The sequence below is a fragment of the Nelumbo lutea genome, chromosome 8, assembly GCF_056320005.1.
Source record: "Nelumbo lutea isolate HS-2025 chromosome 8, American lotus-T2T, whole genome shotgun sequence".
Classification (NCBI taxonomy): domain Eukaryota; kingdom Viridiplantae; phylum Streptophyta; class Magnoliopsida; order Proteales; family Nelumbonaceae; genus Nelumbo; species Nelumbo lutea.
This window is the reverse complement of record NC_142691.1, coordinates 17,079,848-17,103,645: the sequence shown is the minus strand read 5'-3', so window position 1 is coordinate 17,103,645 and position 23,798 is coordinate 17,079,848. Positions and strand designations below refer to the sequence as shown.

General features: G+C 38.6%; 2 protein-coding genes and 1 pseudogene across 4 annotated transcripts; 1 reads left to right on the top strand and 2 right to left on the bottom strand.

Annotated features, from left to right (window-relative positions):
- Positions 1-3,078, top strand: LOC148843048 (glycerol kinase-like). Its single transcript, XM_088958151.1, has 4 exons — positions 1-428; positions 556-777; positions 1,018-2,011; positions 2,721-3,078. Exons 1-4 carry the CDS (start codon positions 295-297, stop codon positions 2,958-2,960), a joined length of 1,590 nt encoding a protein of 529 aa, XP_088814277.1. The 5' UTR covers positions 1-294; the 3' UTR covers positions 2,961-3,078.
- A 5,340-nt stretch (positions 3,079-8,418) lies between these two features.
- On the bottom strand, positions 8,419-13,009 carry LOC148843047 (receptor-like protein 15; annotated as a pseudogene). Its single transcript, XR_016103137.1, has 7 exons — positions 12,589-13,009; positions 12,283-12,444; positions 12,072-12,200; positions 11,711-11,857; positions 11,543-11,617; positions 10,484-10,630; positions 8,419-10,389 (listed from the first exon to the last, which is right to left on the bottom strand). The product of XR_016103137.1 is annotated as a receptor-like protein 15 (transcript).
- A 5,414-nt stretch (positions 13,010-18,423) lies between these two features.
- On the bottom strand, positions 18,424-23,798 carry LOC148843046 (receptor-like protein 13). Of its 2 annotated transcripts, XM_088957024.1 has the most exons (8): positions 23,252-23,798; positions 22,954-23,112; positions 22,774-22,848; positions 22,412-22,558; positions 22,245-22,319; positions 20,878-21,024; positions 19,496-20,758; positions 18,424-19,271 (listed from the first exon to the last, which is right to left on the bottom strand). In XM_088957024.1, exons 1-8 carry the CDS (start codon positions 23,622-23,624, stop codon positions 19,264-19,266), a joined length of 2,247 nt encoding a protein of 748 aa, XP_088813150.1. In that variant the 5' UTR covers positions 23,625-23,798; the 3' UTR covers positions 18,424-19,263. The 2 variants fall into 2 exon arrangements, with proteins under 2 accessions (XP_088813150.1, XP_088813149.1); XM_088957023.1 differs by having other exon boundaries at positions 18,424-20,758.

The window sequence follows — 23,798 nt, the reverse complement described above, 5'->3', positions numbered from 1 at the left end:
AACTTTGGAAAACCAATATATTGGAAAACGTACATTAGAATTTAGAAACGACATCTCGGAACCGTCAACGTGGCTAATATGTTACATTAATTACGATTTTATCTTCGTTCTTTTCGGGATAAACTTTGCTGAGTCAACTCCGAAGAGATTTCCCCTCCCATTTTCTCTCCGTGCTGATCTACCAGTGATCTCTTTGGTTTACTGTTCTTTCGCTTTTCTCGTTTTCTGTGTTGGTACCTTGCTTACAGGCTTTCGAAGAGGGGTGAATCTTCTTGGGGAAAAGAATCGAAGAAAATGGAGAACGTGGAAAGATTTATTGGGTCGATTGATCAGGGAACGACCAGTACGAGGTTTATAATTTATGATCAGTCTGCCAGGCCTGTTGGGTCTCATCAGATTGAATTCACTCAGTTCTATCCCCAAGCAGGGTAACGGTTGAAGTTCTCCTTTTTGTTTTGCCTTATCTCTGCAAATTTCATTTCTTTTTTCCAGCTTATGATAATTTGTTTTAAGATTTTAGTTTTTGTTTTCTGATTTTTCTTGATGCTTGGCTAGATGGGTAGAGCACAATCCGATGGAGATTCTAGAGAGCGTACGACTTTGCATGGAAAAGGCCATTGATAAGGCGACAGTTGATGGGCATAACGTGGAGAAAGGATTGAAGGCAATCGGCCTCACGAATCAGAGAGAGACGACTCTTGTTTGGAGCAAATCTACTGGTTTACCCCTCTACAACGCCATAGTTTGGATGGATGCGCGAACCACTTCTATCTGCAGGTTTGCCTTTTGACTTTTCCCCTTACTCCCCTCACCTCAGTGTCCCCAGTTTTGCAGAAATCTTTTATATTTGTTTTTTTTTTTCGATTAAGATATTATTCTGAGTGCTATAAATTTGAGATTCCACAAAAGTTAATGTTTTGAGATTTTCGACTAGGATCTGGGTTTTGCTATTTTTAGAGTTCGGTAAAAGCAGAAAATAATCAAAATTTGGAAATCTTCATCTTTTGCCGTTTGCAGGAAATTAGAGAAAGAGTTACCAGGGGGAAGAACTCATTTTGTAGAGACATGTGGCTTGCCTATCAGTACATATTTCAGTGCAGTCAAACTCCTATGGCTATTAGAAAATGTCAGTGCTGTCAAAGAAGCTGTTGGAAAAGGCGATGCTCTGTTTGGAACGGTCGACACTTGGTTGATCTGGAATTTGACAGGGGGTTGCGAGGGTGAAGACAGAAACCAAAACAAGATAACTGGGATCCATGTCACTGATGTCTCAAATGCATCTCGAACCATGCTCATGAACCTCAAGACACTTGATTGGGATCGACCCACATTGGATGCTTTGGGAATACCCATCGAAATTCTGCCCAAGATCATTAGCAATTCTGAAATAATCGGAAAGATGGCGAGTGGATGGCCTCTTGTCGGTGTCCCAATTGCCGGATGCCTGGGTGATCAACACGCAGCCATGCTGGGGCAGGCTTGCCGGACAGGGGAGGCGAAGAGCACCTATGGGACTGGTGCTTTTATACTTCTCAACACTGGTAAGGAAGTCGTTAAATCATCCCATGGACTCCTCACCACTCTCGCCTACAAGCTTGGTCCTAATGCGCCAACCAATTATGCTTTGGAAGGCTCCATAGCAATAGCTGGAGCTGCAGTTCAGTGGCTGAGAGACAGCCTGGGCATAATTAAGAGTGCAGCCGAGATTGAAGAGCTAGCAGCGCAGGTGGATAATTCCGGCGGGGTCTACTTTGTACCAGCATTTAATGGGTTATTTGCACCATGGTGGAGAGACGACGCTCGAGGGGTGTGTATTGGGATTACAAGGTTTACGAGTAAGGCTCACATTGCCCGTGCTGTGTTGGAGAGTATGTGTTTCCAGGTGAAGGATGTGCTGGATTCTATGCACAAAGATGCAGGAGAGAAGGGTGAGGTCAAGAATGACAAGGGGGAGTTCTTGCTTAGAGTGGACGGTGGAGCAACTGTTAACAAACTTTTGATGCAGATTCAGGTATGAGTTCTTCTGTTCCTTTCTTGTTATTTGTTTTATCTCCATTAAAGATCAATTGAACAGCTATTTGCTCTGTTCTGTCTCTCTGTATTCAATTGTGCTTTCTTGAACTTGTTCAGTTTCATCCTAAAAGACGGTTATTTATGATTGTGTACTATTTTTCCTCAGTATTTATTTGTTTTTTTATTTTTAGTTCGTCAGTGTTGTTGTGATTGAGAAGCCTACCCTACCGCCCCATTACAGTTAGACCCTCGATTGCAGATAGACTGCCGAGCACCTTCGACCTTATAGGGTTCTCCTAAGGAAGTTTTTGATGCCAATGATCTGGCTATCTGCCTCCATCGTTCTCTGAACCAAATTGGTTTTAGAGTCTGTTTGTTGAATAGCATAGAACTATTCACAGACAAGATGAAGTGGTCCTCCTGTGATGTGGAGGTTTCAGTGAGCTTTTAGTATTCACTTTATGATAAAAGTAGATAGAAGGGGTGGCCATTTATTATTTGTGTTTAATTGGGTCTCTCTGGTGTGGGGATCTCTTTACACTTTTCCTTTAAAGTTTACTTTGATTAGAATATTTTACTAGATTGAACCACAGAAACTTTTGCTTGGGAACTTGCCGTTACATTTTTCTCTTTTTCCCTTTTATTTTGTAAGAGATTTCCTACATGTAGAAAGTTTCAATGATTTTTGACATATTAATGGTTTGCAGGCGGATATATTGGGAAGTCCTGTGGTAAGACCAGCTGACATTGAGACGACAGCTCTTGGGGCAGCTTATGCTGCTGGATTAGCTGTGGGGCTTTGGACTGAAGATGATATTTTTGCAGAGAGAGCAGAGAAAGCCACCATTTTTAGTCCCAAGTTGGATGGGGAACTGAGGAAGAAGAGACTGGAGTCTTGGTGCAAGGCAATATCAAGAACTTTTGATTTGGCAGACCTTTCCCTCTAAACTCCTATTACTTGGCCGTTGACCTTGTTATATTCATTGCATGTATAGATTTTACGCACACTATTTCACTTTTATTATTTGGTTGAAAAGTGACAAAATCCACTTTGGTTTGATTCTAGTTATGTTGGTTTTTGGATGGAAAAAATAGATGATGACATGACATTTACAAAAGTCCTCAGACAAGAGGGTTTCTCCTTCAGACACGTGGCTAGTAATCTATTGAGAAAAGGGTAAATAAATTTTAACTCAGATTAAATCTAATTTAATTTCCTAACTCAAATAGAAAACCCAGCATAAAGCCTTTCAATATTTTACATTGGTATGACTCTCATTCTTTTATATGAAGACTTCCAATTATTTACATTAATATGGTTCTCAGTGGGTTAAAAGAGGGCAGTCCCAGTTCAAGAGGCTCCCGCCAATGCGGGGTCCAGGAGGGACAGATGTATGCAGCTTACCCATTTGAACCCTGGTCACTCAAGTCACAATGGAGCAACCCAACCATTGCGCCAAGGCCTACCCTCATATGTCTCTTAGTGGGTTGTTGATTGCAAATCAAACTTGATTTGGTTTCTTAAATCAAATTATAAAACCTACCTAAATTTACCACATAGATAATGGATTCCAAATGAAATATGTAAATATAGATGCCCAGTACTTAGTACCTACCCATATGGTGGTAATTAAATAGCAAGCCTATTAAATGGAATACCTGTACCCATATCTTTGTCCAGGATCTTGAATGGTAGTCTTGCTTCTCATATCCATGTCTATGTTGGTATCTGTATCTGTGCATCATAGGATAAGACTCTCCAGAAGAAATGGAAGCTTCTCTTTTGTAATTTTAATTATTTCTATGTGCTTGTGCATATCTGTGGGTGAGTACATGGTGTATTGAATGGGCTTGAATAGGAGAGGGGGAATATATTGAGGAACAAATAGACCTAGGCTGGTAAAGCAGATGTTCCAACAGTCTAGTGCCATGCTGTGGAATATATGTGCTTACAAAATGACACTTAAATCTTGTTTAATCAACAACATAAAGAAATAAACTTTTGTTATTTTTTAAAAAATTGTCATAATAACAATCCTAGAAAATATGATGATTCATATGCAGGGACTCTATAAAATGAGGATTGGGAAATTTCACTCCCAAGAAATTGGTTCAGTGGTTCTGTACCATCTAGGAGCCCTAGACAAAAGGCTTCAAATTGCCTTTATTAGGTTTAGATTATGTATGTAGATGGGTCCATTGCTGTAGGATTTTTGATGCATAGCATGATTATTAGCAGACAGGCTTTTAATGTGAGGAGAATATCCTTTGCAAAATGGCTAGATCCTTGTGTTCCTGCTAATGTAGAATGTACATACTGGTGTATTATACTGTATATTTCTGCATATTCAGTTTCTGATAAAAAATAATATGTAATAAATATTGCTGGGTGTTGTTTTAATGTCCATTGATCCAAAGATTGGTTGTTTTAGGGTGAGTTTGTTTGGTTGTGGTTGTTCATTGTCTTTTCTTTGGGTGGGGGGGGAGAGCTAGGCTGATTTGGAGCTTTTTCTTCTTTCTTCCAGATGAATTCTGGTCACCTTCCTTGTACCAGTTCTTTTTAATAAATTTTTATTTTTATCGTGGTTTTCGAACTGCCATTGGCCCAGGCGGTCAGACCGTTTGGCTCGGGAACCATCCAGGCAACTGGTTCCGTTTTACCTCAAACCCGGTCCCTGGCCAAAAACCATCGAATCGGTCAATGATGCGTTGACCCGGGCGGTTGAACCGTCGACCCGCTTGACCCATTCAACGGTTTTGGCCGTTTTTGAATTTTAATTATTAGTTTTATTTTTTAATTTATTTTATCAGAATGGGCCGTCTGTTCGGACCGGACGGTCGAACCGTCGATTGGAAACCGGTGGCCAGAAAGGTTCTGGTTCCGGGTCATTTTTTAAAATATTGATTTTTATTACCAATAAAAAAAGAGTTGTGGGACTGGGATGAATGACTGCAACAAATCAACTCCGAGTTTGTGAGCCATGTTAAAGATTTATCTTGAAGTGTGTAATGCAGTTAATCATATGGTAAATGCACTTTACACTACTCTATCAGAATAGTCGAATTGCTTTTGTCTGAAACTTGCATACATCATGCCATTCTCCCTAGGAATGGATTCATTGTCAGAAGAGGAAGAAATGGTTCCTTTCTTTGTTTTATCTGTTCATTATTATTCCCAATTGTCCTTCTTTGGCTCAGACTTCATTGGTTATGGATTGAGCTTTTGTGTAGTGTTACTTCTCCCCCTAAATGATCTCTTTCTCTCTACCGAAGTCTTCTTCAAATTTTCCTCTAGTTGATTCTGATTCAGCAAATCCTCTCAAATCAATTTTGGATGTCATAGATAGTTCTATGATGAAGCTAAACACTCATCCATCACTTGTCAATACCATTATAATCTCTAAGTTGTTCAATGCTTTTGAGACGTTCACTAAATAAATATGGTCATCACTACTACTGGTGGAACACAGGTAGCCATGCTGATGCCTGATTGATTCATCTCACTTTGCAAGAGTGCTTCTACCATAAATGAGAGATACTGTATGAAGTTAGGTAGCATGTCTGTTAAGAACCATCTTCTTACAAGTTAGGTAGCTTCTACCATAAATGGAACACAGGTTCCTATTTCTCTTTCTTTTGGTTTGAGAGAATGGTTTTCCAGAGTTCTGAAGTAATAAGGTCAAGTCCTTAGGTAATGGGTTCAATACTTTCTGATGTAATTGGGAGGGTATGTGGGTTATGTTTTAAGCTTCTGAGACATAAATCCTGTGGCTTAGGAAGCACATTGTCATCTAGTGGCCTCTCTGTTGTGTTAGTTTTAGTTTGTCATGTTTTTCATGCAAAGTGCTTGGAGCAGAGAACATCTGAGGAAGATAAACGAGATCCCCCCTGTGCCCGTCCATTATGCATTGAATTGTCTAATGTTTCGAGAGGCAAGAACTGATGGGAATCGGCTTTATATATGAAAACTTGTGATTCAGGCAATACTGAAATAGACGGTATAGGTGCATCATATTTCACGTAGAAGGGTTTTACAGGGTAGTATATTGGCATCACATTATTTCCAATTTTTGACTGTTATGGTGCTATATTGTGATTCCATTTTTTGTTACTTGGAGAAAATATTTCAAGATATAAAGGTACAACAGTGATGCAGAGACAATCACCAATTTCATTTGATGGTTTTTCTTCTATCAGGTAAATTTCTTTGGTACTATTACCAATCATAAGCTTCAGTTTCCCTTCATCATTAAATGTTCATTACTGTAGCATATGTTTTTTGTATTTACTCAACTTGTTACTAATTAAATTATTAGCCTTCCTTCAAATGATTTCATCTTTCTTGTTCATTATGAGCATAAATTTATTCAGATCCCTGGTTGAATTATGAATTAATCTCAACATGCTCGTATCCTCTTTGAGAAAAATGGTGTTTTCTTGCGTCACCCAAACTGTCTTTTCTCTGGTCAAAAGTTGCTCAGAGTTGTGGTTTAAAGCATCGCTTAGAGATGTACAAAAGTTTCATCTAGAAGGATCTCACTTAGACATCTTGTGGCATGTTTTGTTATATGAGGTACTTCTTCCCGCTTGCCCTGAGTTTCAAGGTGATTGAGGTGTTCACTGCACACACCTGGCATGGAGCCACATGTTATAGTACATGATATTGTTTCAGTTTCATCGTGTCTTGCAGTTGTGGAAAGTGTTGCATGACAGTGATATGCTAAAAATAAATGGTGTTTTCTGATTGTTTTGCAGTTTCATTGTGTTTTGTAGTTGTTTACTGGTTTTGACCTGAATGGAATGTTGCACGCCACTAGCTTGTAGATCATAATACTCTGAATGTTTTTTTTTAACTGAACAATGAGTGGTGTTTTCTTTGATTGCTGCATTCCTGGCCCAATTAAAAATTTTTCTACTTGGTAGGACTTACAGTGAGAAACATGGATAGAGAAGCTGGTTGCAAACCAAACTGTCACTTTATCCTCTAATTTTGGAAGGATTAGTTTCATAGATGTGGCTTTTGTTCTTAGTGAGAAAAATAGCAGATAGGGCGTTTCTAACAAGTTTGGCTGCTACCAACAAAGCTTCCAATAATTTTGGATATTACAAATTGAATAAAAACTGAAAACCTTCTTGGAGATGCACACTACACACCACACGCTACACACTGCAGACAAATTGTCGATGGAGACCAGGGTGCACATGAGTCCTGCCCACTGGTGATACCATGGAGAACCTGTGGTTCCGTGGGCTTGATTCTACACCTCCCAGTTGGAGGTGAAACTCTAGCTTGAATACAAGGATATTTGAGGATATTCTTGGCATCTGAATAATTGGATTACTGGGATAGAGGTTAGCAGTGATACAGGGCTGGAGAGGAGACATGACAGAACGCACATGAGGCCCAGTGACCAAACCATAAAGAGCCAACTTATCTATGGGGCGGCCATTGGCAAATTTAAGATTTAAATGGTGGAAATTGGGAAGTTGGTCGACTGTATTGCAACAATTACTGTTTAGATTTACTCATCTCCAGTAAACAGCAAAGACCGCATAACCCAAGGTTTCACTGGACAAGAATCATGCAGGAGCTCAACAATATTTGAGGCCAAAGTTGAGCTCGCGCTACCATGGCTCACACAGTAAGATTAGGCCTGGCAATGGGTATCACACTGCACAGAGAGCCAAATGGTGGAACTGGGTTTGGTCGTTTGGGATTCCGGATTCCCATATAGTTGATGCAACGCTTAGAGACATACGCTCTTCCAGAGATACAAAATTCGTTGGCAAACTATACTTAATTCGTCTGCTGCCTCTCCGTCTTTTTTTTTTACTCTTTAACGAGCTGTCAAGATAGGATGCATTAGTAAGAGTTTTGCTGTGGGGCGTTTGTGGAGCGCAGATGTGAATTCAACAAACAAGTAGGCAAAGGCTCAATTAAGCATAGTTTCGAGACAAACTTCACACACCGGTTGCATTTTTATTATTTCTGTTCCTAATCGTGTTGAAAGAAAATGGCGTGATGGGCTTTTTTTTATAGTCTTTTTCTTGTTAGATTTACCACGCGCATTATATGCATGGGGGTGATCACAGTTTCAAACTTCTCAGTTCTTACTTTTTGCAAGATGCTGTGGCCTTGTGGGCCTGAAACTTCGTACTATATAGATTGTGGCGTTACTGGGTTGGTGTTGTTATGAGTCGCAAATTGTATGGACGTTTGGCTCAACAAACAATGAGGGTGCCTTCATCCATCATAGCTGCCACCTGCAATGAGGTGCATGGCCTTCCTTCAATCGCCATGTGTTCTAAGTATTAGAGAAGATGTAGAGCCACCATCAAATGCGTATCTTCTTCAAAAAACAAAAAAAAAAAGTTGTTAAGACTGCTTCACGCAGTGTTGAAAGACAGATTCTTATTATTAACACAAAACTGAGCATAAGAAATTATAATTAAAAAAGTTGCCTTAACGAGCTTTTCCAAAGGATTCCATTGTTGTTTTACTTGGACAATCTAGCTAGTTATGTTCTTCGATGAGAAGAGAACTTGTGAACAGTGGTAAATACAAAATCATAACATGAATAAATACCTGCTTCAATGAGTCCAAACCAGATTCTGCGCCAGTAAGAATTGATGTAGAGAATAAATGCGAGAGCCAAAAGGCACATGACGTACGAAACTGCAAAGCTTGCATAGAAAGAGACCAAGTCCATGCCATCATCCAAATATGTTGCTGGAGCAACCTTTGATTCTACGCCGGTGGTGCAGTTCCTTAGTAATGGAGGTCCACAGAGAAACGGGTTTCCCTCATAACTGTCGATGTCGAATGTTGCAAACTGTGCCTTCATGTCTGGGGTCTTACCCGATAAATTGTTGTAAGCCACGGAGAAGATCGCCAAAAATGGTAGCTCTGTCAGCTCTAAAGGAATCTGACCACTCAAGTTGTTGTGGGAAAGGTCCAAGCTCTCTATTTGCGTCAGATTGGAGAAGGATTTTGAGATTGACCCAGAAAGTTGATTGTGTGATAAATTTAAAGCAAGAATTTCATTTAAGTTTCCCATCTCTGGTGGAATTTCACCCGTTAAGAGATTGCTTGACAGATCCAATCCAGACATAAAATCAAGAATGCTACCTTCATAAGAGTTAGACCTGCGCTTTGTCGTGAACTTCACTTTTTCTGGTTTATTCTCAAAGACCTCATCAGCATCGTAATCAATGTTTCCTTCTACAACACTTTGGTATTTATACGATTGCAAGGAATATCGAGTCACAGCACCAGTTTCCATAAACATATATTCCCTAAATTCTGACCTCCCGAATGGGATGTCACTGAAACATTTAGGTATCGACCCAGAAATGGTGTTATTGGAAAGATCCATTATCCTAATCTTTTTCAATTGACATAGTTGTGGAGGAATTGGGCCCTGCAAATTATTTCCTTCAAATAAAAGAATTCTTAACTCAGAAAACTCACCAATCCAACATTTAAGGCATTTCCAGAGAAGTGATTGCCATCCAAATACAACTCTATCAATCTAGTTAGATTAGAGAGTTTAGGGAATATTTGGCCCTGCAATTTGTTGTTTGATAGCTTCAGAGATTCCAATGACCAACAGCCGATGGCCAACTGCTCTGGTATTTCTCCTGAAATATTATTGTTGGACAAATCTAAAGTGACTAATTTTCTCATCTCACCAATCGATGATGGAATATTTCCTTCAAAATTATTTTGTGAGGCATATAGATGTTCCAAGTTTGGAAGAACCCCACCAATATTTGCTGGAAGTTGACCATGAAAATGATTTTCAGAGATGAACAGTCATGAAATATTTAGAGAAAGGCTTGAAGTTAGATTGAGGTGGCCTGTTAATGAATTGTTTTGCACATTTAGAAGTTCTAACTTTGTCTTGTTATGAAGCAACCAAGAAGGAAGATTTCCCCTTAGACTGTTGTGGGAGAGATCAATTTCTCTCAAGTCATACTGTAGAGAGAGAAATTTCGGAATAATTCCTGCGGGCTTATTTAGGTTGCAGTTTGTCAAAACAAGAACCTTCAACTGAAAAGATGGAACCCAAGATGGATATTCAGTTTGCACCTCCAATTTGTTGCCACCACGCGATAGTCTAACCACTTCAAATCTGGAGCTATTAGCAAATGAACCAAACCAAAATGCACCTTCGAAATTATTATTTTCTAGAGATATATACTCGAGGGATGTAAGGCTAGTTATTAGAGAGGAAGGAATGCTCCCTCTTAATTGATTCTCAGAAAGATCTAACATTCTAAGAGATGTCAAATTGCTTAGACATGAAGGAATGACTCCTTCGAAGCTATTTCCACCAAGAACCAAGTCTTGGAGGCTCTTCAGTTTACACAGACCTGCACAAAGGTAGTGCTGAATCTAAGTTGATTGTGGTATATGCATGGTTCAACCATATATTTGGTTATTTATGTTGACAGGTATCAATTTTACCTTGGATGGGGAGGGAGCCGTTAAATCTATTGTATGCAAGAGATAAGTGCTTAAGACTGGAAAGATTCCCTATTGATGGTGGGATACTCCAGGTGAATGAGTTATAACTCAGATCAAGAATCTCCAACTTGCTAAGTGCTTCCAAAGCTAAGAAACAGAAGAAAAAAATAATAGTTAAAAAGGGCTAGATCCAATGTTTTGAAAAACAACCAGTAAATTGAACAACTTCCCCCTCCCAGTGGCGGGTTAGCATTTCAATATCTAGGTCAAATAGATGAACCAATGACACCATAAATCAAACAATAAAGTACAGAAAAAATTGCAAAAACAATAGGGCATATCTCTAATATTACATATTTATCTTATTAAACAAGAATACAATAAATGAGAATTATTGTTATCAATGATAGAAATGGATAAAATTACAAAAAAAAAAGAGAATTAATGTTTGACTTTGACCTGTTGACCAAGTCAAATGGTTCAATGTTCAATCAGCAGGGTCATTGGGTCATTGACCAAGTCAATAGGTGGTCCTTTTCTTTTCTTGTTTTTGGTTTTCTGGGTAATGCTAGTCCATGGTGTTCTCCATTTTTTGGGGATACATCTAAGCAAATTCATAGTAATATGGAATCCTCTTATGTAGTATTCCAAAACTTGTAAATATGAATTTGCATCAAGTGGATCTTGGATCTGATCAATTCAATTGTGCTTTCCCAACTATGTTAAAAAAAGGGTTTGCATCAAGTGGGTCATGGATCTGATCAATTCGGCTAGATATCTGGCAGAGACTTGGGATCGATTCTCGCCTTCAACAGGGTTGGGGTGTAATGGGTTTGTGGGATGGCCTACCCCTTTGTCTAGTGAATTCAGCCAAAAAAGAGAAAGGTGTATTGTTGTTTTACAGTTAGTCCTTGGATTGGTGTCTAAAGGGGCTACTGTCAATACAAATGGGGTATTTTCACACTGTTCGGTTTTGGTGTGCTTTTGCTTCCTACTTTCCTAGAGGCTTGATAATGAAGAATGATTCTTAAACTATATCGAGAGTAAAAATGGACTTACTTTGGATGGGCAGAGCGCCATTAAAATGGTTCCAACTCAAATTAAGAACCTCTAAGTTGCTCAGGTTGGCTAACTCTGTGCCCAAACGAGAAAACAGAATTAGAAAGAATCAGGGCAAAGAAAATAATGAAAAAATTGAGCATAAGAAATCTCATCAGATAGACATACCGTGAGCAGATAGTGATCCTTCCATACCATTGCTTCCCAGAGATAAGGTATTGAGGGATGGAAATGCACCTACAAACTTGAGGATGCTTTTGTCGAAATGATTTTCACTTAAATCCAAACGCTCTAGCTTGCTCAATCTCTTGACACCTGAGGAATATAATTGTTCGAACACCTGATGATCAACTTACACCAGAAGACCACATCATGGTTGCATGAATAAAAGGTTGTGCTATTTATAAAAATTGTAACCATCACCCCAGTAGAAACTCAAGCTCAAACCGAGCTGGACTTTTGAGCCTAAAATAGAGCGTAATAGTGAAGAATCCAATTGTATACGAATTACAGAGATGAATTACACTACCTTGAATTGGCGGGAGCCTTGTGTACTGGACTGTCCTTTTAGTAAAGTTACCTTGAATGGTTAGAGAGCCACTACCGAGTCGATTTTGACTTAAATCCAAAATTTTCAAGTTCCTCAACTGGCTAAACTCTGCATATTCCCAGTCGTGCCATTTATTTTCAAGGTAATTTAGAAAATAGTGTGCAAGAGAGCCATAAAAACATTTACATACCTCGGAGATGTAAGGAACCTTCCAACTCATTAGAGCGAAGAGAGAGAGTCTCTAAGGATGTTAGAGCACCCAAAAATGGCAGGATGCTGCTGTTCAATTGATTATCACTCAGATTTAACACCTGCAACTTCTTTAGTCCAGGAGGCACTCTTCCTCTAGCACCTACATCAATACATGTTTATGTAAGCTCATGCATCGTATCATATTAATTGGAAATTAAAATATTCTCCACCAAACAATCAAATAAACAATTGATGGATTAATTTGGGACTTGGAAGAGATAATAATTGAAGATACATTAGATACCTTCATTCCTGAAGCAACCATTAAATATGCCAGATAAATCCAGATATAGGAGCTCTTCAAAAGGAAGAAACAGGGTGGTATTCAGATACCAAGCAGCTGGACCAAGATTGTTATCCCTCACATCGTTGAGGGAGAGCTGAGTGATTCGTCCAGTAGTCGGGCTACAATATGACTCCCTCCCAAGTACAACAATCACTTCCTTTATCATCAACCCAAGATGGAAGAAAAGCACCACCAATATAATCAGTTGCATTGAAAGAAGACTTGAATTCTAAAAGAGCCATCCTCTCCTCCTCCATGCATCCCCAATACCCACGAAGCTGAACAAGCAAGAGCAGTGAAATCCAAGACCATGTCATCCAAGGAGACTCCATGTTTTCCATACAAAGACTTTGAGCTACCTGATCATTCTATTCTAGCACTCTGATTTATAATAATGAGAGGTCTTGGTAAAACAGTGGATCAATCAGGCAACTTCAAATTCATTTCTCCTGTCAAGTTAGTCTCTTTTTCAGTGATTTAAAAGTCAAAACTTGTGTCATATAAGTTGGACGAATTGTGAAGAATGAGACAAAGTTAGTATTTGTCCAAGTGGTCACCATGGTGTTATCAAAAACAAAAAACAAAATTTCTCTATGCTCAGTTTGGAAGGAGTAAAACAGTGGATCAATCAGGCAACTTCAAATTCATTTCTCCTGTCAAGTTAGTCTCTTTTTCAGTGATTTAAAAGTCAAAACTTGTGTCATATAAGTTGGACGAATTGTGAAGAATGAGACAAAGTTAGTATTTGTCCAAGTAGTCACCATGGTGTTATCAAAAACAAAAAACAAAATTTCTCTATGCTCAGTTTGGAAGGAGTACTAATATAAACATGTACAGTTCGAATACATATGCAAAATGCAAGGTTTTACATTATACATAATTGTATTTGTGCTCCTTCTAAATTGAGCCTAGGAGAAAATGACTAACATATGAAAAATACATACACTGAACTCAAGGGGGTGTTCTTTTTTCAGATTTTGAGAGGGGGAAAGTTGGTCAATGAGATTTTGGTTCCCATTGACTAAAAATCCCATGTTCTTTTTTTAGATTTATGTGAGGATCAGGGAAAATTTATTTTCCTGAGTAATACTTATCGGGATAAGTGATACTGGTGGATAAATAACTTTCCCACCTAGGTGGAAGTTGCCAATACTTGAATCAGATAAAAATGCCCTTTTTAATAATGAATTTTTATGGCTAAAATGGTCATTGCCTTATTTACATGAGAAATAAAAGAACATGCGTAAATGCACTTAAGCGGGTAAGTGTTTTTCAAGAAAAATTTACCCAAATAACTGTATTTAAGTGGATAAATAACTTACCGAAAAACGAACAGGGCCCAAAAATCAAAACAGAACTATTGAAAGAATTCAATCCATTATATTTGGGGTAATTCCGAAAGGTAAAATACAGACGTTATCAAATTGAATTACCAGATTGGTTGGTCCTACAGCGACCCGAAGTGACTCGAAGCAAGTCTCTAATATAACATTGGCCTCTTGAAAAAGAGATGTGTTTCGATGAAACTGCGCTGAATTTATTTGATATGGGATTCTGAAGTATATGAGAAAAATATTGATATGGGGTTCTGAAGAAGAGTTATAACAGTCGTATAAAGATCGTAAAGAGCGGAGAATAGGACAAATAATACCTTGAAGAAGGATAACTGAGCAATCGAGATTAGTTCAGATGAACTGAAATATGGATTACACATTGCAGTTTTGGCTGTTCCTTGAGAACCTTGCATTGGGTTGAGAAGACGCCCATCTTTCTAGAGTACTCCGTTTGGGAAGCAAATACCCAATTACCCATTCGGAAAGCGGTCGAGCAAACTTAACATTAACACCAGAAGAGGTGTTGAAAGAGAATGGTTTCAGAGTCTGCAGGGATGAGTTTTGATCGGCTGGCTGATGATGGAAATCAACCGTTCACTGGTTCACTAACTCGTCAATAGGTCTTTTTCTTTTTCTGTGTTATGTAGTTAATCATATGGTAACTGCACCTTACATTACTCTATCAGAATAACCAAATAGCTTTTTTGTCTGGAACTTGCAGGCATCATGCCATGCTCCCTTGGAAATTGGAATGGATTCGTTGTCAGAAGAGGTAGAAGAGGTTCCTTTCTTTGTTTTCTCTCTTTATTATTAGTCCCAATTGTCCATTTGTCTCAAACTTCATTGGTTATGGATTGAGCTTTTGTATAGTGTTACTTCTCCCCCTAAATGATTTGTTTCTCTCTGCAGAAGTCTTCTTCAACTTTTCCTTTAGTTGATTCTGGTTCTGCAAATCCTCTACCATAGATAGTTCTATGATGAAGCTAAACACTCATCCGTCACTTGTCAATACCATTAATATCTCTCAGCCGCTCAGTGCTTTTGAGACGTTCACTAAACAAATATGGTCATCACTACTCCTAGTGGAACACAGGTAGCCATGCTGATGCCTGATAGGTTTATCTCACTTTGCAAGAGTACTTCCACCATAAATGAGAGATACTTTATGAAGTTAGGTAGCATGCATGCATGTTAAAAACCATCCGCTTACAATTTCGTATGTTGTTTTCCCATTTCCTTTTCTTTTGGTTTGAGAGAGGTTTTCCAGGGCCTTAAGTAATAAGGTCAAGTCCTTTGGTAATGGATTCGATATCCATTGATGTAATTAGGAGAGTATGTGGGTTATGTTTTAAGCTTCTGAAACATAAATCCTGTGGCTTGGGAAGCACATTGTCATCTTCTGACCTCTCTGTTGTGGCAGTTTTAGTTTGTGTTCATGCTTTTCATGCAAACCGCTTGGAACAGAGAGAACAAGATAAACGAGACCCCCCTGTGCCTGTCCTTTATGCATTGACTTCTCTAATGCCTCGAACTTGGAGCAAATATTTCAAGATATTAAAGGTAAAACAATGATACAGAGACAATTACCAATTTCAATTGATGGTGTTTCTTCTTTCAGGGAAATTTCTTTAATTTGGTGCTATCACCAATCGATCATAAGCTTCGTTACCCTTCATCATTAAATGTTCATGGCTGTAGCATATGGTGTTGTATTCATTCAACTCGTTTCTTATTGTAACTATTAGCATTCCTTCAAATGATTTCATCTCTCATGTTCATTATGAGCATATTTTATTCAGATCCCTGGTTGAATTTTGAATCAATCTTAACATGATGGCGTCCTCTGAGGAAAATGGTGTTTTCTTACATCATTAAAACTGTCTTTTTCTCTGGTCAAAAGATGTGGTTTAAACTTTAAACCATGCTTAGAGGAGATGTGCAAGAGTTTCAGCCAGAATGACCTCACTTGGACATCTTGTGGCCAATGTCTTCGTTATACAAGGTACCTGCCGCTTGCCCTTAGATTCAAGGTAGTCGAGGTGTCCACTGCATGCACCTGAAATGGAGCCATATGTAATATAGTACATGATATTGTTTCAGTTTCATTATACAGTACATGATATTTTGACCTGAAAAGGAATGTTGCAAGCCACGAGCTTGTAGATCATAGTACTCTCTGATTGTTTTTTTTTTTTTTTAACTGAACAATAAGTGGTTTTTTCTTCAATTGCTACATTCCTGGCCCAATTAAAAATCTTTATACTTGGTAGTACTTAAAGTGAAACATGGATAGGGAAGCTGGTTGCAAACCAGACTGTCACTTTAACATCTAATTTATGTTGCATTTGCCTCCTGGTCATGGTTTTATATAATCATAATGGTACCAATAATGGTATCTGTACTGCCGCAAATGTTATGCATTTTCATGGTATCTGTTTCCACAAGACACCCCCCCTTCAACTAATGCTATACATTTTTATTCTTTTTAATATCAAAGATTTTTATTAAAAATAAAGAAAAAATGAGATCCCCCTTCCTCTTCATCCTCCTCCTAACCCCCTTCCTCTTAAGAAGGCTTACGCCTCTTGCGTTCTGAATTACGCCTCACGCCTCTAAGTAGTAGAACGCCTCCACATTTTAAAACATTGGTTACAGATTAAATAAAGAATAAAATATTTCTTGGAGAATAACAAAGTTTTTGGAAGGATAAGTTTCATAGAAATAATTTTTGTTCTTAGTGAGCAAGTTAGGAATTTCTAACAAATTTGGGTGTTACCAAAAAAGCTTCCATTCCAATAAATTTGGATATTACAAATTGATTAAAAACTGAAAACCTTCTTGGAGATACACACTACACATAACAAACTACAGATGAGTTGGTGGTGGGGACTAGGATGCATGTGAAGCCTGGCCCACTGGCAATAAATACCGTGGAGAGCCTGTTGTTCCATGGGTTTGATTCTGCACCTTCCGGTTAGAGGGGTGCCAAGTGACCATCTCAACTACTGGGTGATTGGTGCTGAAACCCTAGCTGCTACTGGATTGTTAAACAGTGATAGAGGGGTATTTGAGGATATTCTTGGCATCTAACAATTTTGGATTACTAGGATAGAGGTTGCACTATACAGGGGTGGAGAGGAGACAGGGCAGCACGCACATGAGGCCTAATGGCCAAACCACGAAGAGCCAACTCAACTATGGGGCGGCCATTGGAAAATTTGAGATTTAAATGGTGGAACTGGAAATTGGGACGTTGGTTGACCATTTGGGTGAGCCCATCTCTATTAAACAGTAAAGACCACACAACACAAGGTTTCATTGGGAAAAAATCAGGTTGGAGCTCAACAATTGGTGACTCACGATATTTTCTTTGGCAAACTCTATTTAATAGGAAAATAAAACATTCTCCAGTTTGTCCGCAGCCTCTCCATCTTTAACGAGCTGTCAAATTAGGATGCATTAGTAAGAGTTTTGATGGAGTCAGACCCTTGGCTTTCCAAATGCCTAATTATATATCCAAAACAAACAAGTAAACAAAGGCTCAATTGAGCATAGTTTCGAGACAAACTTCACACACCGAATGTGTATTGTGCTCACTGCTCAGTAAGTGTTGCCTTCTCCATTCTGTTGTGTTTTTGTTATTTCTGTTCCTAATAGTGTTGAAAGAAAATATCGTGATAGTTTGTTTAATCTACAAAGGAAGATAGACTGGGCTTTGATAGTCATTTTCTTGGTAGATTTACCATGCGCTGATGCGCATTACATGCATGGGGGATATGGAATCTGGATTGGGTGATGTGATCACAATTTCAAACGTCTCACTTCTCACTTTGTGCAAGATGTGGCCTTGTGGGCCTGAGACCTGTATATAATTAACCCAGTCTGTTGATCTGTTCAGATTGTGACTTTACTGTGCTAGTGTTATTATGGGTCACAAATTGCATGGACGTTGTTTGGCCCAACAAACAATGGGGGTGCCCTCATCATAGCTGCAACCTGCAATAAGGTGCATCGCCTTCCTTCAATCGCCATGTGTCCCAAGTATTAGAAAAGATGTTGAACCACCATCAAATAAGTATCCTCTCTGGAGTTGTGGAAGCAACAAATGAATCCTAGTCCTAGATTCAGTCCAATGGCTTACTTTGAGATTTTTGAGCCTTCTCTTCTCAATTCCAATCAAGTATGGTTGGGTTGCTTATGCCATTTTTCAGGTGTATATATCCTGCAATTATCTTATGGTTTAGAATGATGCTTTATGAATTTTAACAAGTAACAGTTCATTTTCTGCAGCAGACAGTTTGGCTACAAGCGGTGCTTATAGAACAACCTTGTATAGCAGCAATTCTGTGCCCTGAATTTCTGGGCTCTCTTTCTTTGTACAACTCTCTTTATTCTCATAATTAATACAACTCCTTGTTATTCTCCTAAAAAAAAACAGTTGATAGACTGCTTCACCCAGTGTTAAAAGATTGAGATTCCTATTACTTACCCAAAACTGGAGCGCATAAGAAATTACAATCAAACAAGTTGCCTTAACGAGCTTTCCTAGCTTTTCCAAAGGATTCCACTGTTAGCTAGTTATGCTCTTCGATGAAAAGAGAGCTTGTGAGTAGTGGTAAATACAAAATCATAAAATGAATAAATACCTGCTTCAATGAGTCCAAACCAGATTTTGCGCCAGTTAGGATTGATGTAGAGAATAAATGCGAGAACCAATAGGCACATGATGTACGAAACTGCAAAGCTTGCATAGAAAGAGACCAAGTCCATGTCATCATCCAAATATGTTGCTGGAGTAACCTTTGATTCTACACCTGTGGTGCAGCTCTTTAGTAATGGAGGCCCACAGAGAAAAAGGTTTCCCTCATAGCTGCCGATGTCAAATGTTGCAAATTGTGCCTTCATGTCTGGGGTCTTACCCGATAAATTGTTGTAAGCCACGGAGAAGATTGCCAAAAATGATAGCTCTGTCAGCTCTGAAGGAATCTGTCCGCTCAAGTTGTTGTGGGAAAGGTCTAAGCTCTCTACTTTCGTCAAATTGGAGAAGGATTTCGGGATTGATCCAGAAAGTTGATTGTGTGACAAGTTTAAAGCAAGAATTTCATTTAGGTTTCCCATCTCAGGTGGGACGTCACCTGTTAAGTGATTGAATGACAGATCCAATCCAGACATAAAATTAAGAATGCTATCCTCATAAGAGTTAGACCTGCGCTTTGTCATGAACTCTACTTCTTCTTGTGTCTTGTAACTGATCTCTACACCATTGCCATCTCTGGTTCCTTCTACAAAACTTCCATATTTATACGGCTGCAAAAAATATGCAGTCCCAGTAGCAATTGGGTCAAACATGAATTCACTTAATTCTGACCTCCCGAATGGGATGTTACTGAAGCATTTAGGTATTGACCCAGAAAAGGTGTTATTTGAAAGATCCATAATCCTTGTCTGCTTCAATTGACACAACTGACGAGGAATTGGACCCTGCAAATTATTCCCCTTTAACAAAAGAATTCTTAGCTCAGAAAACTCACCAATCCAATTTGGAATTTGTCCAGACAAGTTGTTATTCCCAATGTCCAATGTAAGTAGAGATGAGGAGCTGTTGAGTAGACCAATTGGTAGTGATCCTTTAAATCGATTTCTTCCCAAATGAATAAATCTTAAAACTGATAAATCCGATGATAATGGAATGGGGCCAGAAAGAAAGTTACCAGAAAGATCTAAAACGGAAAGTAGCTTTAGACTACCCAATTCTGTTGGGATGTGGCCTTCGAAAAGATTATCACTCATGACAAGTATATCCAAACCTGTAAGGTTTCCAATCCAACTTGGAATCCTACCTGATATGTAGTTGTTGCTTATATCAAGGCTTCCAAGTAGAAAGTTCTGGTATACTCCATTTATGGCATTTCCAGAGAAGTGATTGCTATCCAAATCTAACCTCACCAAATTGGTCAGATTAGAGAGATTGGGGAATATTTGGCCCTGTAATTTGTTGTTTGATAGCTTCAAAGAAACCAATGACTGACAGCCTATGGCCAACTGCTCTGGTATTTCCCCTGAAAAATTATTGTTGGACAAATCCAAGGTGAATAAATTTCTCATCTCTCCAATTGATGATGGAATACTTCCTTCAAAATTATTTTGTGAGGCATGTAGAACTTCCAAGTTCGGAAGAACCTCACCAAATTTAGCTGGAAGTTGACCATGAAAATGATTTTCAGAGATAAATAACCATGAAATATTCAGAGAAAGTCTTGAAGTTAGATTGAGGTGGCCTGTTAATGAATTGTTTTGCACATTTAGAAGTTCTAACTTTGTCTTGTTATGAAGCAACCAAGAAGGAAGATTTCCCCTTAGACTGTTGTGCGAGAGATCAATTTCTCTCAAGTCATACTGTAGAGAGAGAAATTTCGGAATAATTCCTGCGGGCTTATTTAGGTTGCAGTTTGTCAAAACAAGAACCTTCAACTGAAAAGATGGAACCCAAGATGGATATTCAGTTTGCACCTCCAATTTGTTGCCACCACTCGATAGTTTAACCACTTCAAGTCTGGAGCTATTAGCAAATGAGCCAAACCAAAATGCACCTTCGAAATTATTATTTTCTAGAGATATATACTCGAGGGATGTAAGGCTAGTTATTAGAGAGGAAGGAATGCTCCCTCTTAATTGATTCTCAGAAAGATCTAACATTCTAAGAGATGTCAAATTGCTTAGACATGAAGGAATGACTCCTTCGAAGCTATTTCCACCAAGAACCAACTCTTGGAGGCTCTTCAGTTTACACAGACCTGCACAAAGGTAGTAATGAATCTAAGTTGATTGTGGCATATGTATGATTTAACCATACATTTGGCTATTTATATTTTTTATACCCGAAATGAAATATGACAGCGAGTATCAATTTTACCTTGGATGGGGAGGGAGCCATTAAGTCTATTGTATGCAAAAGATAAAGCCTTAAGACTGGAAAGATTCCCTATTGATGGCGGGATACTCCAAGTGAATGAGTTATAACTCAGATCAAGAATCTCCAACTTGCTAAGTGCGACCAACCCTAAGAAATAGAAAAGAAAAAACAATAGTAAAAAAGGGTGTGAGATCCAATGTTTTAACAACCTGTAAATGGAATAGCTTTTCCCTATGGTGGAAGGTCAGTGGTTTAATCATCCAAGAGAAATGGATAAACCCATGATACCATAAATCAAATAATAAAATTATAAAAAGTAGATAAAATGCAGAAAAAGACAGAAAATTTGCAAAAAAATGGCAAGTCCCTAATGTTACATATTCATCATATTAATCAAAAAATTAAAAACTGAGACTTATGAATAACACAAATGGATAAAAGTACATTAAAAAATACAGAAAAAGAGAACTAATGTTTCACTTATGACCTGTTGACCAAGTCAAATGGTTCAATTTTACCAGCCAGGTCATTGGGTCATTGACAAAGTCAACTTTTTTTGCAAGTAAATAATTAAGGGGTTAAACTAACTCGAAAACCTAGCCAGTTGATATATTAACCGGTCTGATTGGTCAATTCAATCATAATTTGAAAACACTGATTAGATCCAGAGGGGGCCCATGCAAGTAATGGTTTCATGTCCACATTGCTTATCGAGATCTGTCCATATTGGAGTTGTGATGTTCATAGGTGGCCCTTTTCTTTTCTTTTCTTTTCTTGTTTTTACCTTTTGGGTAATGGTATTCTATAGGTTCTCCATTTCTGGGATGCTTTTAACTTATCAAGTAACATGAATCCTCTTATGTAGTATTCCAAAATTGGTAAATATGGGTTTGCAGCAAGTGGATCTTGGATCTGATTGATTCTGTTGGTCACCCAACCTATGACATATTGACATGTATTCTTGAATGGAGCTTTTTAACCACCACAAAGTTTGGTGTCATTTGCTACTTTCTCTTTTTTTCCTACTTTTTATCAACAACATAGCCTAATAACTTTCCCTCAACTTTCTCTCTTATTTTCTATCAAATCAAACACCGCCCAAGTGTATGAGATCTCTGGCTAGTTGTAGCAGAGACTTGGAACATTGGACAGAAGCCCACCTTCGCCAGGGTTGGATGGATTTGTGGGACGGCCTACTCATTAAGCCAAAAAAGAAAAAGGTGTATTGCTGTTCTACAGTCAGTCAGTTTCTAAAGGGGCTAGGTATCTGTTGTTCAGTTATGGTGTGCCTTTTGCATCCTACTTTCCTAGAGACTTGATAATGAAGACTGCTTCTTAAACTATAACGAGAGTAAAAATGGACATACCTTGGATGGGCAGCGTGCCATTAAGTTGGTTCCCACTCAAATTAAGAACCACTAAATTGCTCAGGTTGGCTAGCTCTGTGCCCAAATAAGAAACAGAATGAAAAAGAATCAGGGCAAAGGGAATAACGAAAAAATTGATCCCAAAAAGTCTCATCAGATAGACATACCGTGGGCAGATAGTGATCCCTCCATGCCATTGTTTTCCAGAGATAAGGTATTGAGGGATGGTAATGCACCTAAAAACTTTAGGATGCTTTTGTCGAAACGATTTCGACTTAAATCCAAACGCTTTAGCTTGCTCAATCTCTCGTAACCTGAGGAATATATTCGAACACATCATGATCAACTTACCGGAAGACCACATCATGGGCACACTTGAAACGTTGTGATATTTATAAAGATGAATAATTGTAACCATCACTCCAGTAGAATTGGAGGGTCTTGGAAAATCAACTGAATAATCAAATCAAGCTCAAGAGCGTAGCAAATAATCAAGTTGTATACTAATTACAGAGATGAGTTAGGTTACCTTGAATGGGTAGGGAGCCATTGAGTCGATTTTCATTTAAATCCAAAATTTTCAAGTTCCTCAACTGGACTAACTCTGCAAATTCCCAGCCGTGCCATTTATTTTCAAGGTAAGAAAATAGTGTGCAAGAGAACCTACGTATAAATGCTCATTTTCATAGAAACAAAAGCATATGCACACCTTGGAGAGGAAAGGAACCTTCCAACTCATTAGAGCGAAGAGAGAGAGTCTCCAGGGATGTGAGAGCACCCAAAAATGGCAAGATGCTGTTGTTCAATTGATTATCACTCAAATTTAAGACTTGTAGCTTCTTTAGTCCAGCCACTCTTCCTCTGACGCCTAAATGTTTAAAGTAAACTCATGCATCAAATCATATTCAGCAGAAAATAGACTCCACCAAACAAATAAAAAATAATAAAGAATTGAATGGGTTAATTTGGACCCGAGAAGGGATAATAATTGAATAGACATTAGATACCTTCATTCCTGAAGCAACCATTAAATATACCAGATAAATCCAGATGTAGGAGCTCTTCAAAAGGAAGAAACAGGGTGGTATTCAGATGCCAAGGAGTTGGACCAAGATTCATGTTCCTTAGATCATTGAGGAAGAGCTGAGTGATTCGTCCAGTAGTAGGGCTACATATGACTCCCTCCCAAGTACAGCAATTACTTCCTTTATCATCAACCCAAGATGGAAGAAAATCACCACCAATATAACCAGTCGCATTGAAAGAAGACTTGAATTCTAAAAGAGCCATTCTCTCCTCTTCCATGCATCCCCAATACCCACGAAGCTGAACAATCAAGACCAATGAAATCCAAGACCATGTCATCCAAGGAGGCTCCATGTTTTCCACACAAAGATTTGAGCTGTTTGATCAATTCCCATTCTCTGATTTATAAAAATGAGAGGTCTTGGGAAACGGTGGATCAACCAGGCTACTTCAAGTTCCTTTCTTCTGTCCATTTTCTCCTCTCCAAGTCGCTCACAGTCTCACAGCCACAGTCAAAACCTGCGGCCT

Coding starts and splice junctions, on each gene's coding strand:
- LOC148843046 (XM_088957023.1), bottom strand. CDS start 23,624: ATGGAGCCTCCTTGGATGACATGGTCTTGGATTTCATTGGTCTTGATT. Junction 23,113..23,251: donor TGGTTGCTTCAGGAATGAAG/GTATCTAATGTC, acceptor TTAAACATTTAG/GCGTCAGAGGAAGAGTGGCT. Junction 20,759..20,877: donor TGGCTCCCTCCCCATCCAAG/GTAAAATTGATA, acceptor ACCTTTGTGCAG/GTCTGTGTAAACTGAAGAGC.
- LOC148843048 (XM_088958151.1), top strand. CDS start 295: ATGGAGAACGTGGAAAGATTTATTGGGTCGATTGATCAGGGAACGACC. Junction 429..555: donor CAGTTCTATCCCCAAGCAGG/GTAACGGTTGAA, acceptor ATGCTTGGCTAG/ATGGGTAGAGCACAATCCGA. Junction 778..1,017: donor CGAACCACTTCTATCTGCAG/GTTTGCCTTTTG, acceptor TGCCGTTTGCAG/GAAATTAGAGAAAGAGTTAC.